The sequence below is a fragment of the Python bivittatus genome, unplaced genomic scaffold, assembly GCF_059951505.1.
Source record: "Python bivittatus isolate LINGU-HERP-01145 unplaced genomic scaffold, Pbiv_v1 ctg000180_np1212, whole genome shotgun sequence".
In the NCBI taxonomy this organism is placed as follows: domain Eukaryota; kingdom Metazoa; phylum Chordata; class Lepidosauria; order Squamata; family Pythonidae; genus Python; species Python bivittatus.
Genome location: NW_028277047.1, coordinates 2,436,999 through 2,449,396, shown reverse-complemented (window position 1 = coordinate 2,449,396; position 12,398 = coordinate 2,436,999). Strand labels below are relative to the sequence as shown.

At 52.4% G+C, this 12,398-nt stretch overlaps 1 protein-coding gene across 7 annotated transcripts in view; it reads left to right on the top strand.

Annotated features, from left to right (window-relative positions):
- Positions 1 to 12,398, top strand: part of TPM3 (tropomyosin 3) — a 39,827-nt gene that overhangs the window by 13,553 nt on the left and 13,876 nt on the right. For all 7 annotated transcript variants that reach the window (XR_015795533.1, XR_015795532.1, XR_015795534.1 and 4 more), the window contains 3 exons: positions 8,845 to 8,978; positions 9,898 to 10,015; positions 11,129 to 11,199. Coding sequence is in view for 4 of the 7 variants with exons in the window: in XM_088137215.1 (XP_087993341.1) it covers positions 8,845 to 8,978; positions 9,898 to 10,015; positions 11,129 to 11,199 (323 nt within the window). In the remaining 3 variants the exon portion in view is untranslated. The remainder of the gene's footprint in view (positions 1 to 8,844; positions 8,979 to 9,897; positions 10,016 to 11,128; positions 11,200 to 12,398) is intronic.

Sequence of the window (12,398 nt, the reverse complement as noted above, 5' to 3'; positions counted from 1 at the left end):
TGATGTAGGGTATCCCTTCTTTTGAACAACGTATGAAAATAAGGGAGTGTATAAAATAGCTTGCTTTTACAGGATTGGGGGCTGCATAGAAGAGGACGCTAGGTTCCATGGGGGAGAGGGGAGGTCTTCCAAGACAGGGTTGGGATCCAGGTGGAGAAAGGTGAAGAAATTTGCACACAGGGTGTACGGGTGATCTCTCCTGTTGAAAGGTAGGAGGTGATGATTGTCTGGGGAAGGGCAAGACCGAGAGCTTGAAAGAGGAAGGTGTGCCACTAATCCTTCTCGACCTTGGGACTCAACAAGGCCATAAACCGGAATTGGAATAGGGAAGAGAGATAGAAACCTTTTACCCTGTGCAGGGAAGCTGACCCCCGAGTGACAAAAGATTTTACAGCATCTTGAGGCCCGGGAACGGCAAGGAATTGGTGGTTAGCAGTGAAAGAGGTGGCCCTGTGGGGTGCGCAGCGCCAGGAGCGTGGCTGGGGAGAAATGTGTGCCAGGATCCCCCCTGTGCTGTACGAACGGAGGTTCTGTGTGTCCTTTCTTTAAAAAAAAAAAAAAAAAAAAAATTAAAAGAGGCGTTGCCCGGAAAGCCAACTCCGAATGGGAAATGGGTCATGGCAGGAGCTCTTCTCCCTATTTAGGAAATAGGGCTGCGGGCCAGGCCATGCCCATGGACGGGTGGAGATGCAGTAAGTTTCCTGCCTGGCTAGAGGGAGTTCCAGCGGGGCGCTGAGCTGAGCTGTGGAGGGGCGCAACCGAATCTCTCCATTCTTTGCCGCCTCCTTTTGTCCAACCGAGATCTAGCTTCGGTGGAGCAAGCCAGCTGGTGTGTGTGTGTGTGTCTCATCCTTCCAGCAGTGACTGGCTGGGTGCAGTTGAAAAGAGGCATTCCTAGATTACGAAGGGAGGAAGAACCCTTTCTGTACCAACTGCCAACTTGAAATCAAACAGCCTTTCTCCTAGAGTGCCCTGGCAGCGGGTCGAGCCTTTGGGAGGAGGCTGGTTCTCCATTTTCTGACTATGGGAGGTTTTCTTTCTTTTTCTTTTTTTGTAGTCGCCTAAAAAAGGCTGGCAAATTCAGCCCAGGCCCCATCTCGCATCGTGTCTGTGTGTGCGGGCAGATTCCTGTGCTTGAGCTCTCTGACTTCTCCCAGCGCATTTGGAGAACAGAAGCTCTATCTGCGCCTTGTGGACCCAGGCACCTGTCTTTCCGTTTGCTAAAATAGCGATTCGAGCTTTTCCTGGAGCCGTGCAGGGTTCTAGGAGTGAATAATATCTAGTTGCTTTCTGAAGAGTGCCCTGGAAAATAGGTTGTGTTTCCCTGCCTCCTTTTGTGGGGGGGCTGGCTTAGGTGTGGATCGGAAACGCCTTCCCTCTCTTGTTTTTGCACCCTTGACTTCATTGTCTGGGATTCTTGATCACCATATTGTTATGCCAGCAATCTCGAGTTTGCCCCTTGTGCTGGCACACTTCTTATCTGCGCTTGTAAAAAAGGCAAACAATATAAAAGCTTGGCGGAGTGCAAGTTTCTGCTAACATGGGTGGTGTAAAAAATGACATGGGAAACGGGGACTTCCTCCTTGGTGAGAAGCAAAAAGGCAATTTTTTTTTTTTTTTATCCCTTGAGGATGATTGGCCCAGCACAAAACCTGAGACGTGGTTCGTTTTTTTTGATGATCTTTTAAAAAGGGCACTTTTTGGAATTTGGAAAGAGGTGGGATTTAGGAGGTACGGATGTCGTCCTGCTGCGGTTGCATCGTGTGCAACCTTGCCTTGAAATGAACTAGCCTGTTTTTTGGTGGAGTTGGATTCCAAGCCATTGCCTGTTTAACCACGGTTTGGCTCCGTCGGAAACCATGGCTCGCAAACCACAGGGGACAAATTCACACCGCCTCTTAAGTGAAAACTGAACAAACCACGTTGCGGTTCAGTGGGACGTGTGAACTCCGTCAGAACCGGAGCGGCATAACGGAGGCCTCCTGCGAGATAAATCTATTTTATCTTCCAACGCAGAGCCATCAGTTTCCCAGACTGGAAGAAGTTCCTTGAAAACCCTCATTTTCTTTTCCTCTTCCCAGAAGCACCTGTGGAGACCGTTTCATTTTAAACCAGAGCGCTTCAGCCAAGTGTCAAAACCAGAGAGCTTCAGCCAAGTGTCCCTCTGTATAGTTAAGCATTCCTGGAACCGGCTTACGCGCTTGCCAGAAAATAGCTACGGAGTGAATTGTTAGCGAGAGGTTTGCTGTTCCTCTTTCGATGGTCTTCTGGCTCCAGAGCCATTAAAAAACTCTCCTTGTGCTCCTTAGCAATTACAGGTATTCTTCCCGCGCCTCTCAGAAACTCTTGGCAAGCAGGCTTCCCTTCTCCCAAAGCAAACCCGTTCTTGGCATTCCTTCTAAAAACAAACAGTGGCGCGGTAACCCAGCCCTAGATCCCTGCCCCCAGCTTATGCTGGGATGTACTCTCGGTTATTGATCTTCTGGCTGGGATCCGACGCTGCTTGGTCTATGTCTAAGCCCCGCCGAGAGGGTCGCTGGGCCTTGCCTCTGGAGGAGGCAGATGGCAGAGATTTGGGGGCGGCCTTCCTGCCTTGATCCCTAACATCTCTCCCTAAAAAGAGTGCCTTGGGTGTTTCCACCTCTGAAAAATGCCCTTGCTGCTGTTGGGGTTAGCAACGGCCTCATCTTGCTGGTGTTCCAGCTCTGTGGAAGATTGATCAAGTTTAGCCTTCCACCCCTTAGTCGCGTGAGCAAAGGGGGGGGGGCTAACTTAGCGCCTGGCTGGGTTTCTTTGGAGAAGGGAGCTAGGTCAGGGTTTGCCTTTCTCTCTTCCTTCCCTTGGCTAAGCCGTGGTCAATGATGGCTTTTCGAAGACAGCTCGTGAAACATAGGCTTAGGGGCAGAACAGGGCAGACTTCTGGCTGGACGTGACTGCATTTCCGCCTGCTCTTCGAGCGGGGCAGTGGCTTCCTGTCCATTCTCCTCTTCCCCACGTTTAAGTAATCCCTGCTTCCCCCCCCACCTAAGGAAGGATATCCCCACTGCCAATCCTGCTGGAGGGCAAGTGACAAAGCCGAAGGCCTCGCGCCATCGACCCTCCCTTTAGGGTGTTCGTTGTTGTGCGGATAGGAAATTCAGGGAGAGCCAAGCTGGCTGGCCAGGATTAACATGTTATGATGAATAATCTTCCCTTCCTCTCTCTCTCTCTCTCCCCCCCCCACCCCAAGCTCTTTGACTTCTCCTTTTGTCTTGCTGATGCTGGCACAGAGGCGCTTCTGTTCTCCCCTTTGAGCCTTTTTTGGGGTCGTTTCGAAGATTGGCTCTTTGGGCCAAAGCTCTTGAAGTCACAGAGCAAATACACAGGCTGTTCTTCTTTCTCTGTCTCTCCCAACACCCCCACCTTCTTTTTTTGTTGGGGTGGGAAGCCGTTTCTGGTTGCGTTTCGGGAAGGGATGTTGTCAGCAGGCCTTTGGCTAAGAGGAAAGATTTATAGCTGGCTCGCCTTCATCTGAACAAGGGAGACACTGAGTCTAGGGTTGGAAGCAATCTGTCACTCTCCTTCCCCCCGCCGGGTCCCCCCGCCCTCTCCCCCAAGTCTTCCTTTCAGACTTGGTGGGAGCAGCTCCAGGAGACAGCCTGGGCACCGGGAGGTGCTTAACTTTGCTTAAGGGGGTGGGCGGCGGACCTCTAGTTTGTTGGAAACAGGCACGTCGGCTTTCGACGTGAGGGAGGCCGAGGTGGTGTGGCCGGGTGCCCCAGCAGCATTGAGTAATTCAGTTGGGGGCTGCCTGCGGCGTTGAACATCGTGGATAAGGCAGGGTTCCTCAACCTTGGCAACTTGAAGATGGGCGGACTTCAACTCCCAGAATTCCCCAGCAAAACATACACTGGCTGGGGAATGCTGGGAGTTGAAGTCCACCCATCTTCAAGTTGCCAAGGTTGAGAAACCCTGGTGTAAGGAGATCTTTGTTGATGGGTTGGATCCCCATTTGTGGCGCTGCCCCAGTTGTTCTGGTTCCACTGCCATCACCTCATCCCCCAGCAGAGCATGCTGCAGTAAATCAAGGGGGTCTGCCCAGACGCCACACTCTCTTATTTTGGGAGTCTTGGTTCCTGACCGAGCCGTGAGTTTTGGCAGTAGTTTTCTGTCTGAGAAGCATATTTTTGCGTCTAGAGTTCAGCGTCAGCGTCTCGGTAGCGAGAAGAACTCTAGCTGCAGGGATGAGGAAGGGCCTCGCTGGAAAACCGAACGTAGTGGAAATTGGGCGGTGTGAGGTGTCCGGCGGAGTCTTCTTGCAGCGAGAGAAATCCCTCGTGCCAAAGAATTTGGGGGAAGGTGCTTCTCTACAACTGGAGCATCTGCAGAGCCTCTTAGCTGAGCCTGCAGATTTTTTTCTGGGGGGGTTATTTGTGCAAGGGAGTTTGAAGTGACCTGGTTCCCACGCTGGCTGGCGGCTGGAGTCTACTGGGGTGGGGGAGATGTGGCCAGGCGGAGGAGACGATGCCTCGGAGCAGGCCAGCTTTGATTGGAAAGGAAGGAGGTGACTCCTGAGTGTGTCCCTTGGCCCGCAGATCACCCACGTAGCAGCAGCACCGAGAGGCTCTGGGGCTCCAGTGCGGCTGAGCCTTTCAAAGGCGTCTGGCTCACCTTGCCCCGGGCAGCCTTTGAGGGCGGCGCTGCCATGCTGCACGTTCAGGGGTCTGGAAGAGACCTCCAGCTGCCTTCTCCTGCTCCTGGGCCTGTGTTGACTTGCAGTAGCATTTGCATTGCCAAACTAGCCAAGGGATCTTGAGAGAGCCCCCTCCGGAAGGCTACCGGCTCTTGCTGATAGAAGCTGGCTGTCCTTCAGCTGAATGAGTCAAATGGCTTTTGGGAATGTGAGCAAGCCTCTCCCTGATCCCCAAACTTTTTATTCCCCCTCCCTCTAGACTTGGAGACTTAAGCCCTCCTTCTCCCGAGCTTATCATAAAGAAAAACAGACCCGTTCTGAATTTTGAGTGCTGTGAACATGGGATGTAGCCAGAGGGCTTCTCTCAACGGGTCCTGCACAGGAGACCTACAAGTTAAGTTTGTCTTCTTTTCGGAGTAAGTTTCTAGGCCTAGGCTGGCTAGGGAATTCTGGGAGTTGAGGTCCACCCATCTCAAAGCTGACAAGGCTGAGAAACGCTGCCTTATAGAAAGCGTTAAACCAGAACAATATTGCCCATGGAATATTTCTCAGGCTGGCGTTCCTCTGGATGCTTGCTCAGTTACACCTGGACGGGACTCCGGTTAAGCAGAACTGCCTCGCTCACCCCGTGCAGTCTCGCTCTGGATCAGCACGGATGCAAAGGAGGGTGTGGAAGGCCCAGGGCAGGGAGGAAGCCAAAGCCAGCCTTGGACCCAGACAAGGCCTCTGGATGGTGCATGACGATGGCGCAGCTGCGTGTCAGCCACTGACAGCCTGGCACAGGAGCCTCTTGGTGGCCTGGCGAGGGACCGCTTGTTTGCACATCTGCAGGCCTCTGTGCAAAGCTCCTTGTCAACCCAGAAACGTCCGGCCGTTGGTTTTTCTGGCCGTTGGCTGCTATCTCAACCCTGTTTGTAAGCCAGCCTTCCCTGTCACTTCCTGGAGGCTTAGCGAAGAAGATTGCTCCTGGCCGAGTGCTGGGCTGCAACGTTTTGTGGACACGTACTTGGCTGCGGCATTGAGCATCCTCCTCCTCCATCATTAACGCCGCCCTCCTCCTCTTCCTCTTCCTCGACATTTTCTTTTGAGCTCCTGAGATTTTTTGCAGGCCAGCGATTCTTCTGACCCATTTGAATGCTTTGGGGGCTGAAACATGCAGTGATTTTTTTTTGCCCCCCAGTTCTGTAAGGACACAGTGGCTTAATCAACCCCGTTCTGCTCATTTTTCTGCAGGGCTACAACAAAGCTGCAAACCTAATCAAGTTACTAGTCCACCATATCCTTTTCTTAAAAATTCTTTTTTAAAAACCCCTATTTCTGCCTTCTGTGCAGGGAATGTGACCTGTCCAATCACTGCTTTAGCCTTCCCCAAATGAATCACCCCCTTTCCTCATTCCGTGCCTCCAAGGTATTCTTCTTACACAGCAAAATCGAACGGTTTTCAAAGGGTCTGAAAGGAGGCCTGGCCGGGCCAGTGACATACAGGAATGTAGGGGGTGATTTTTTTTCCTTTTTGCTCTATTTAGGGAATAAAATCCAGGGCTCGCATTGCTTCCTTGGAGTCACAACAGAGCCTGGTCAAGTCCATGCTTGCTTATCTTCATCAATGTTTGCAGGGCTTGTGCAGATCGCCTGCTGATAGGACTTGGTGAAATATGGCCTGGCAAATCACCACCCCGTAGATCCTTAGCCTGAGTAGCTAAAACATCTCCCAGGTCTTGATCTTTGCTGGGGGAGAGGTGTTTTTCTTCCTTTTACCTGTAAGAGTTGGGCACTGGTTGAAGGGCTGTAAAGCATTGACTAGGTGAGTTTGAGGACGGTTTCCTTGGCTGTCCTCTGGCTTCCAGAAATGCACAGTGTGAGTCCCTCTAAGGCAGTGTTTCTCAACCGTGGGCACTTGAAGATGGGTGGACTTCAACTCCCAGAATTCCCCAGCCAGCCATGCTGGCTGGGGAATTCTGGGAGTTGAAGTCCACCCATCCTCAAGTGCCCATGGTTGAGAAACACTGCTCTAATGTTAGTGGATTTAGGGAGAAGAGGGGGCCAAATCACAAGGGGAGGGAAGCACGGGAGGGACAGAAGCATGGCTGGCTGGGGAATTCTGGGAGTTGGAGTCCAGCCATCTTCAAGTGGCCAAGGTTGAGAAACACTGCTCTAATGTTAGTGGATTTTGGGAAAAGAGGGGGCTGAGCTGTAAAGGGAGGGATGTGGGTGCGACTGCAAATTAAAATGGCTTCCGGATCCCTCCCCGAGCGTGGGCCTGCTTGCATTGCGCTGACAAGGGCTAGTTGGCAAAAAGGTGCTTGCTTTTCTGTAGCTCAGCACTCCTTGTTGGGTGAGGGCGAGGGCTCCCCTTGCTTCTCCAGCCCCTCCCCGCCAGCTTGGCTCCGGGGCAGCGCTGGCCCTGTTCCCACGCCTTCCCGGCTGGATCTCGCATTCCTCTGCCCCCTCCGGTGGCGATAGCTGGGTTTCTTTGTCTGCTTCCAGTCAGGCTCCTTGGGGATGGCCAGGGGCTTCCAGGCCTCGGACCGGAGGGGCAGGAAGCGATGTCCTCACCAGTCGTGGTGGGAAATTTCCCAAGTTTGCTGCTGAATTCCCATAAGGGGCTAGTCCCCGAACATTGGAGGTGGAGCGGGAAAGCTGGCCATTCCACACGCGCAAACCCCAAGGGGCAACATTCCCACTGTGGTTGAAGTCCTGCAGATCCCCCACCCCCAAATCTTTGCAAAAAAGCCAGGGAAATCTTTGAAAAACTCTCCCAGGCGAGCATGTGTGAACTTGCAATCGGGGGTCTGCCCTGCTTTGCCCTAGCCTGTTCTCCAGAAGCTGAGGAATGCCTGCATTCAGCTCCCAAAGCAGCTGATAGCTACACCAGCCTTGCTGGGGAGGCCCCACCCGGAGGCCCCCCTCGCTCGCCTCTCCACCAGCTAGAGAGCTTCCTGCAAATCTGCTCCAGGGGCAGATGTGCGATAGATCAGTTTGCTGAGACATCTTCAAACTCAGCCTGGGATGCTCTGCCGGGAAGGTGCGCGTGCGAAGATGATGCCAAGATTGTTCGGGATTAAGTTTGTCCCTCTGGCACCAGATGGTGGCGTGGACTGTGCCCATTGCAGCGGAGGTGGGGGCGGGATGCGCAGAAGAAACCAGGCCATCCCCTTGTTCCAGATCTGGCCCTGAGATGGGGCTGGGGAACTGGGTCATTGAAGACCCCTGGGAGGACTCAGCCAGGCACAAGCTAGCTTGGCCCCTCTGCCTCCAAGAAGGTGGGTCGTTTGGGGCCGGCTTGTGCAAACTGGGTTGCTCAGTCTTGGCTTAGGGCCTGCCTAGTGTGTGGGGTGGATCCTGCTTTTTGCTTTCCCCGACAGGCCGTGCCTAAAACTGGGGTTTAAAAAGGGGGAAACGGTCCCAGCTTCTGGAGCCTGCCTGCTGCGGATCAGGCTAATTCATGGTGGAAAACTCGGAGCTGTTTTTTTTTTTTAGAGCGAGGCAGGGTGGGCTCAATTTCCTTGTGACCTTTGCCACCCCTCCAAGCCCCGTGACCCCTTTGCTCAATTTTCCCTGCTTTGCAGTTCTAGACCCCCTTCCTGGCTCAGCAGAAGCCCCTGAATTGGAGTTGCCCCCTGCTCAGGAGGCAGAACCGGCTCTGTGGCTGTGCTTTCGTCCTCTGAATTTACCACGCAGCGGGGCTGGCTTGCCTTCCCCCTCCTCCTGGGCTGGGCCTTCTCTTGGGAGCCACAACAGCAACGGCAGCGACTTCTCGGTTCAAGAGTTTGCTCCCTGAAGATCTGCCTCTTTCGTTTTGGGCTGCGAACGTGGGGGCTGGGTGTAGAGGCCCACGTTTATGTCCCCATCAAACTCTGAAAGCTTTGGATCACCTGGCCCAAGCGTGCCTATCATATAGAGTTTTTGTTTCAACTGGGGGGTGGTGGCGAGGCATCCTGTCTTGGAAGCAGAACGGGCATAATAAAGGAAAGAGGCAGATCTGTTTGGTTCCAGATTCTAACAAGGAAGGGGAGTTTGGGGTGGCTTTTTCCTGGAGGGCATGTTAGGTCCAAACCAAGGCTCAATTTTCAGAGAGGTGCAGAAACTGGCTGCAATTATAGCCCAACGTTCCTGAGAAAAGTTGGCTATGTTCAGTGCTTATTATCACCTCTCTTCCTCCTCTCCCCCAGGCTGAAGCTGAGGTCGCATCCTTGAACCGCCGCATCCAGCTGGTCGAGGAGGAACTGGACCGGGCCCAGGAACGTCTTGCGACGGCCTTGCAGAAATTGGAGGAAGCAGAGAAGGCTGCAGATGAGAGCGAAAGGTGGGCGGGCGTCGGTTTGCAAGCGAGGGGCCTTTCGACCGGCTTGGGATAGCTAAAGACACCCTTCGTGCAAGCAGAGTAACTTCAAATGAGGACAGAGGGATGGGAGGCTCGAGTAAGATCTTCCCAAACGAAGCCGGAGTACCCTGGCTTGAGTATTTATTTAAAGATTTATAAGGCCACCCAACTCCAACAGCGTGACTCTGGGCGGCATACACCATAAAAAACCCAAAAATCTTGGGGGTTGGAGAAATTTGACCAGAAGGTGTTGAATGAGCTGTCTTCAGGCTGGGAGCCCGAAGCAGCAGGAAGACCCCGATACCACCTTTGGCTAAGTCACTGTTTGATTGACACCTACGCTATCCCACCTATTACACCATGTTGTCCAAACTTGGCCACTTTAAGATGAGTGGACTTCAACTCCCAGAATTTCCCAGCCAGCATGGTTGGCTGGGGAATTCTGGGAGTTGAAGTCCACTCATCTTAAAGTGGCCAAGTTTGGACAACACTGTATTACACCTACAGTATCCCAGATGTGAAAACTTGAAAGCAGCCGCAGTAAGCCTTAAAAATAAGAATCGGAGCCGTTCGAAAGGAAAACGAGGACAGCCCCACATCTGGCTATTCTTGGCTGTTTGCGGCAATGATCAAGCGCAGCAGTAAAATGTTCACGGTAGATTCAAGTGGGATTCCCAGTCCCTTAAAATTAAGGGACCCTGACAGTGGCCCAGTTCACCCCCAAACTCCTCTAGAATAGCTCGTGTATGCGAGAGGGGCGGCTGTGTAAATGGAATAAATAATGATGACAACCACCCAGCTTTGTCCAGTTACCTCCAGCATCCCAGCGCTACCTCTTGCTTTGGGGAGTTAGCTGTGGTTCGGGTAGACAAACGCTGTCCTGTCTCTTTATTCCTGGCAGGGGCATGAAAGTCATTGAAAACAGAGCCCTGAAAGATGAAGAGAAGATGGAGCTGCAGGAGATCCAGCTGAAAGAGGCCAAGCATATTGCCGAGGAAGCCGACCGGAAATACGAGGAGGTGGGTGGCCCTGAGTGCTAACAACTTCCAGTTCCTTTGCAGCTTCCCTGGATAATCTGGAATTTTTTGGTGGGGAGGAGGGGGGAGTTGTGGCAGAGTACTTCCTTTGCATATAGAAATGTTCTGCTTCAATCTCAGGTAGAGGGTTTTGCCCTAACCCTGTGGTTTCTCTGGATAAAGCTGAGCTATGCGGAGCAACGTTCCGACACTAAGGGAGCTCCTCTTCAGTATAGCCTTTCTTCAGCATCATGAGGACTAGGGTCTTTAGTTTTAAGGGACAGGCTGCAGCTCAGAGGGAGGTGCCTCTGGTTTTGTGAGTTAATGGTGCCTTGGGGTAACTTCTGTATCGCCAGGCAGGGCTCCATCTGAAATCCTAGAGTAGATATATACAGTCAAGCCCACGGGCTCCAGATCTCTCAGACTTGGTAGCTTGACTTTCACCCAGAGAGGGGGTGGTCTAGGGTGATATGCTTTTACAGGTAGTCCTTGACTTACGACCATTCATTTAATGACTGTTCGAAGTTACAACGGTGCTGAAAAAGTGACTTACCAATCCTTGCACTTACAACCATCACAACATCCTGTGGTCACATGATCAAAATTCAGGCACTCAGCAACTGACATGAATTCTTGGTTTTAGCAGAGTCACCCGCTGGGGGAGATGGGCAGCATACAAATTTAATAAATAAAATTTACGGTGGTTGCAGCGTCCTGCGATTGCATGATTGCCATTTGTGACCTTCCCAGCCGGCTTCCGACAAGCAAAGTCAATGGGGGAAGCCAGATTCACTTAACTGCGTGATTTGCTTAACGACCAATCAAAAAGTTTGTAAAATTGGGCGTGACTCACTTAATGACTGCATTGCTTAGCAGTGGATGTTCTGGTCCCATATGCGGTTGTAAGTTGAGGCCTACCTGTAGTGGAACACGCAGAGGGTTCCCTGCTGTGTTTCTGAGTGATGGCCCCTGAAGGGTCTTTATGTTTTCTCCCTTCTGGATTGGCAGAGCCTTTTCCAACTCTCCCAAGGCTCTTTGTGCTGCTCCCAAGCTTGAATGTACCATCTTCTCTTCTGTGCCACTCTGTTTCAGTAACCCCCTTGTGCTCCTCCTCAGGTTGCTCGTAAATTGGTGATCATCGAAGGAGACCTGGAGCGTACAGAGGAAAGAGCCGAACTGGCTGAATCGTGAGTGTTGGACCCTTTCCAGCTTCACTTCTTCTTTAGCATGGCACACACCCCTTTGCCCGTGCCCCGCATGCACGCTAACACCAGCGGCTTGGCTCTCTGCTTCCCGGTTAGACGAGGCCTGAAGCTGGGGGAGAGGGCTGGAGGTTGCTCCTGCTGGAAGGACCTTGGAAGCCCTTCCTGTTCTCTCGCCCTTTCTTGGAGGGACAAGGTGAGGCTGACAGGCGGATGCCGAGAGACGCCCCTGCTCAAAGACCACAAACCCAAAACGGAATGAAAAGCAGGAATTGAGCAAAATTTAGGCAGACTCTTCCTGGTCAGAGTCCCAGCTAGTGAGGTCCTTCTACGAGGTCCTGCAGGTACTTGGTTCCCTGCAAGGGGGGGCTCAGTCTTGGTTTTAGCAGGGGGTCTCCCTTGACCACTGAGGTCATTCCCACTGCTGTTGGGATGGCTCCTCTCTTGGGGATCTCGCGCAGACCGTCCTGTCAAGGCCTTCCAAGCTTCAGACGGGGTCTGCCGCCCATCTGGGATACCGATGTGCCAAAGTGTGGCGGGGGAGGGAGCCAGACGCCTTCAGAAGCATCAGGCAGTCGCTTCCACATCTGGGTGGGCCGGAGAAACCTTTCTCAGAGCCTCTTAAGCTCTCCTCACAGGACTTCTTAAGGGTGGAATAAAATCCGCTGTGTCTCCTGGGGCTGCTTGAGGCTCAAGAAAAAGGACAGCCAAAGCATTAAGGTCAAATGTCAGTTCCCCTGCCTTTCTCCCCACTTCCCTTTAAAAAAAAAAAAAAAAAGACCCAAAAAACAACAGATTAACAACACTGCTCTTGGTGGCCTGCCTCTCTGTACAGGGGGGAAACTTCTAAGCCCTTGGCTAGTTAGGTTGAGAGCCAGGCCTGTGTCCATCCCATCTTAAAAAAAAAGAAATCAGAATCAAAACTCAACTTCTAAAGCAGATTTTAATCCCGCCACCACCAAAAAACCCCTCAGAACTAAGCCCCATCTGTCTAAGTTCATTTGCAACATTGGGGAGCTGCGAATGGTGCGGCCTGATGAAGCAAACGGGGGCCATGAAGCTTAGCAGCCCCATAACCCCTTCTGAATCCTTCGAAAAATCCCTCGAAAATCCCTTGCAGCCCTCTTTCAGGTGGCCGAAGAAGAAAGAGTTGGTCTTTCCCAAGCTGGTGGTCCTCTCCTTCC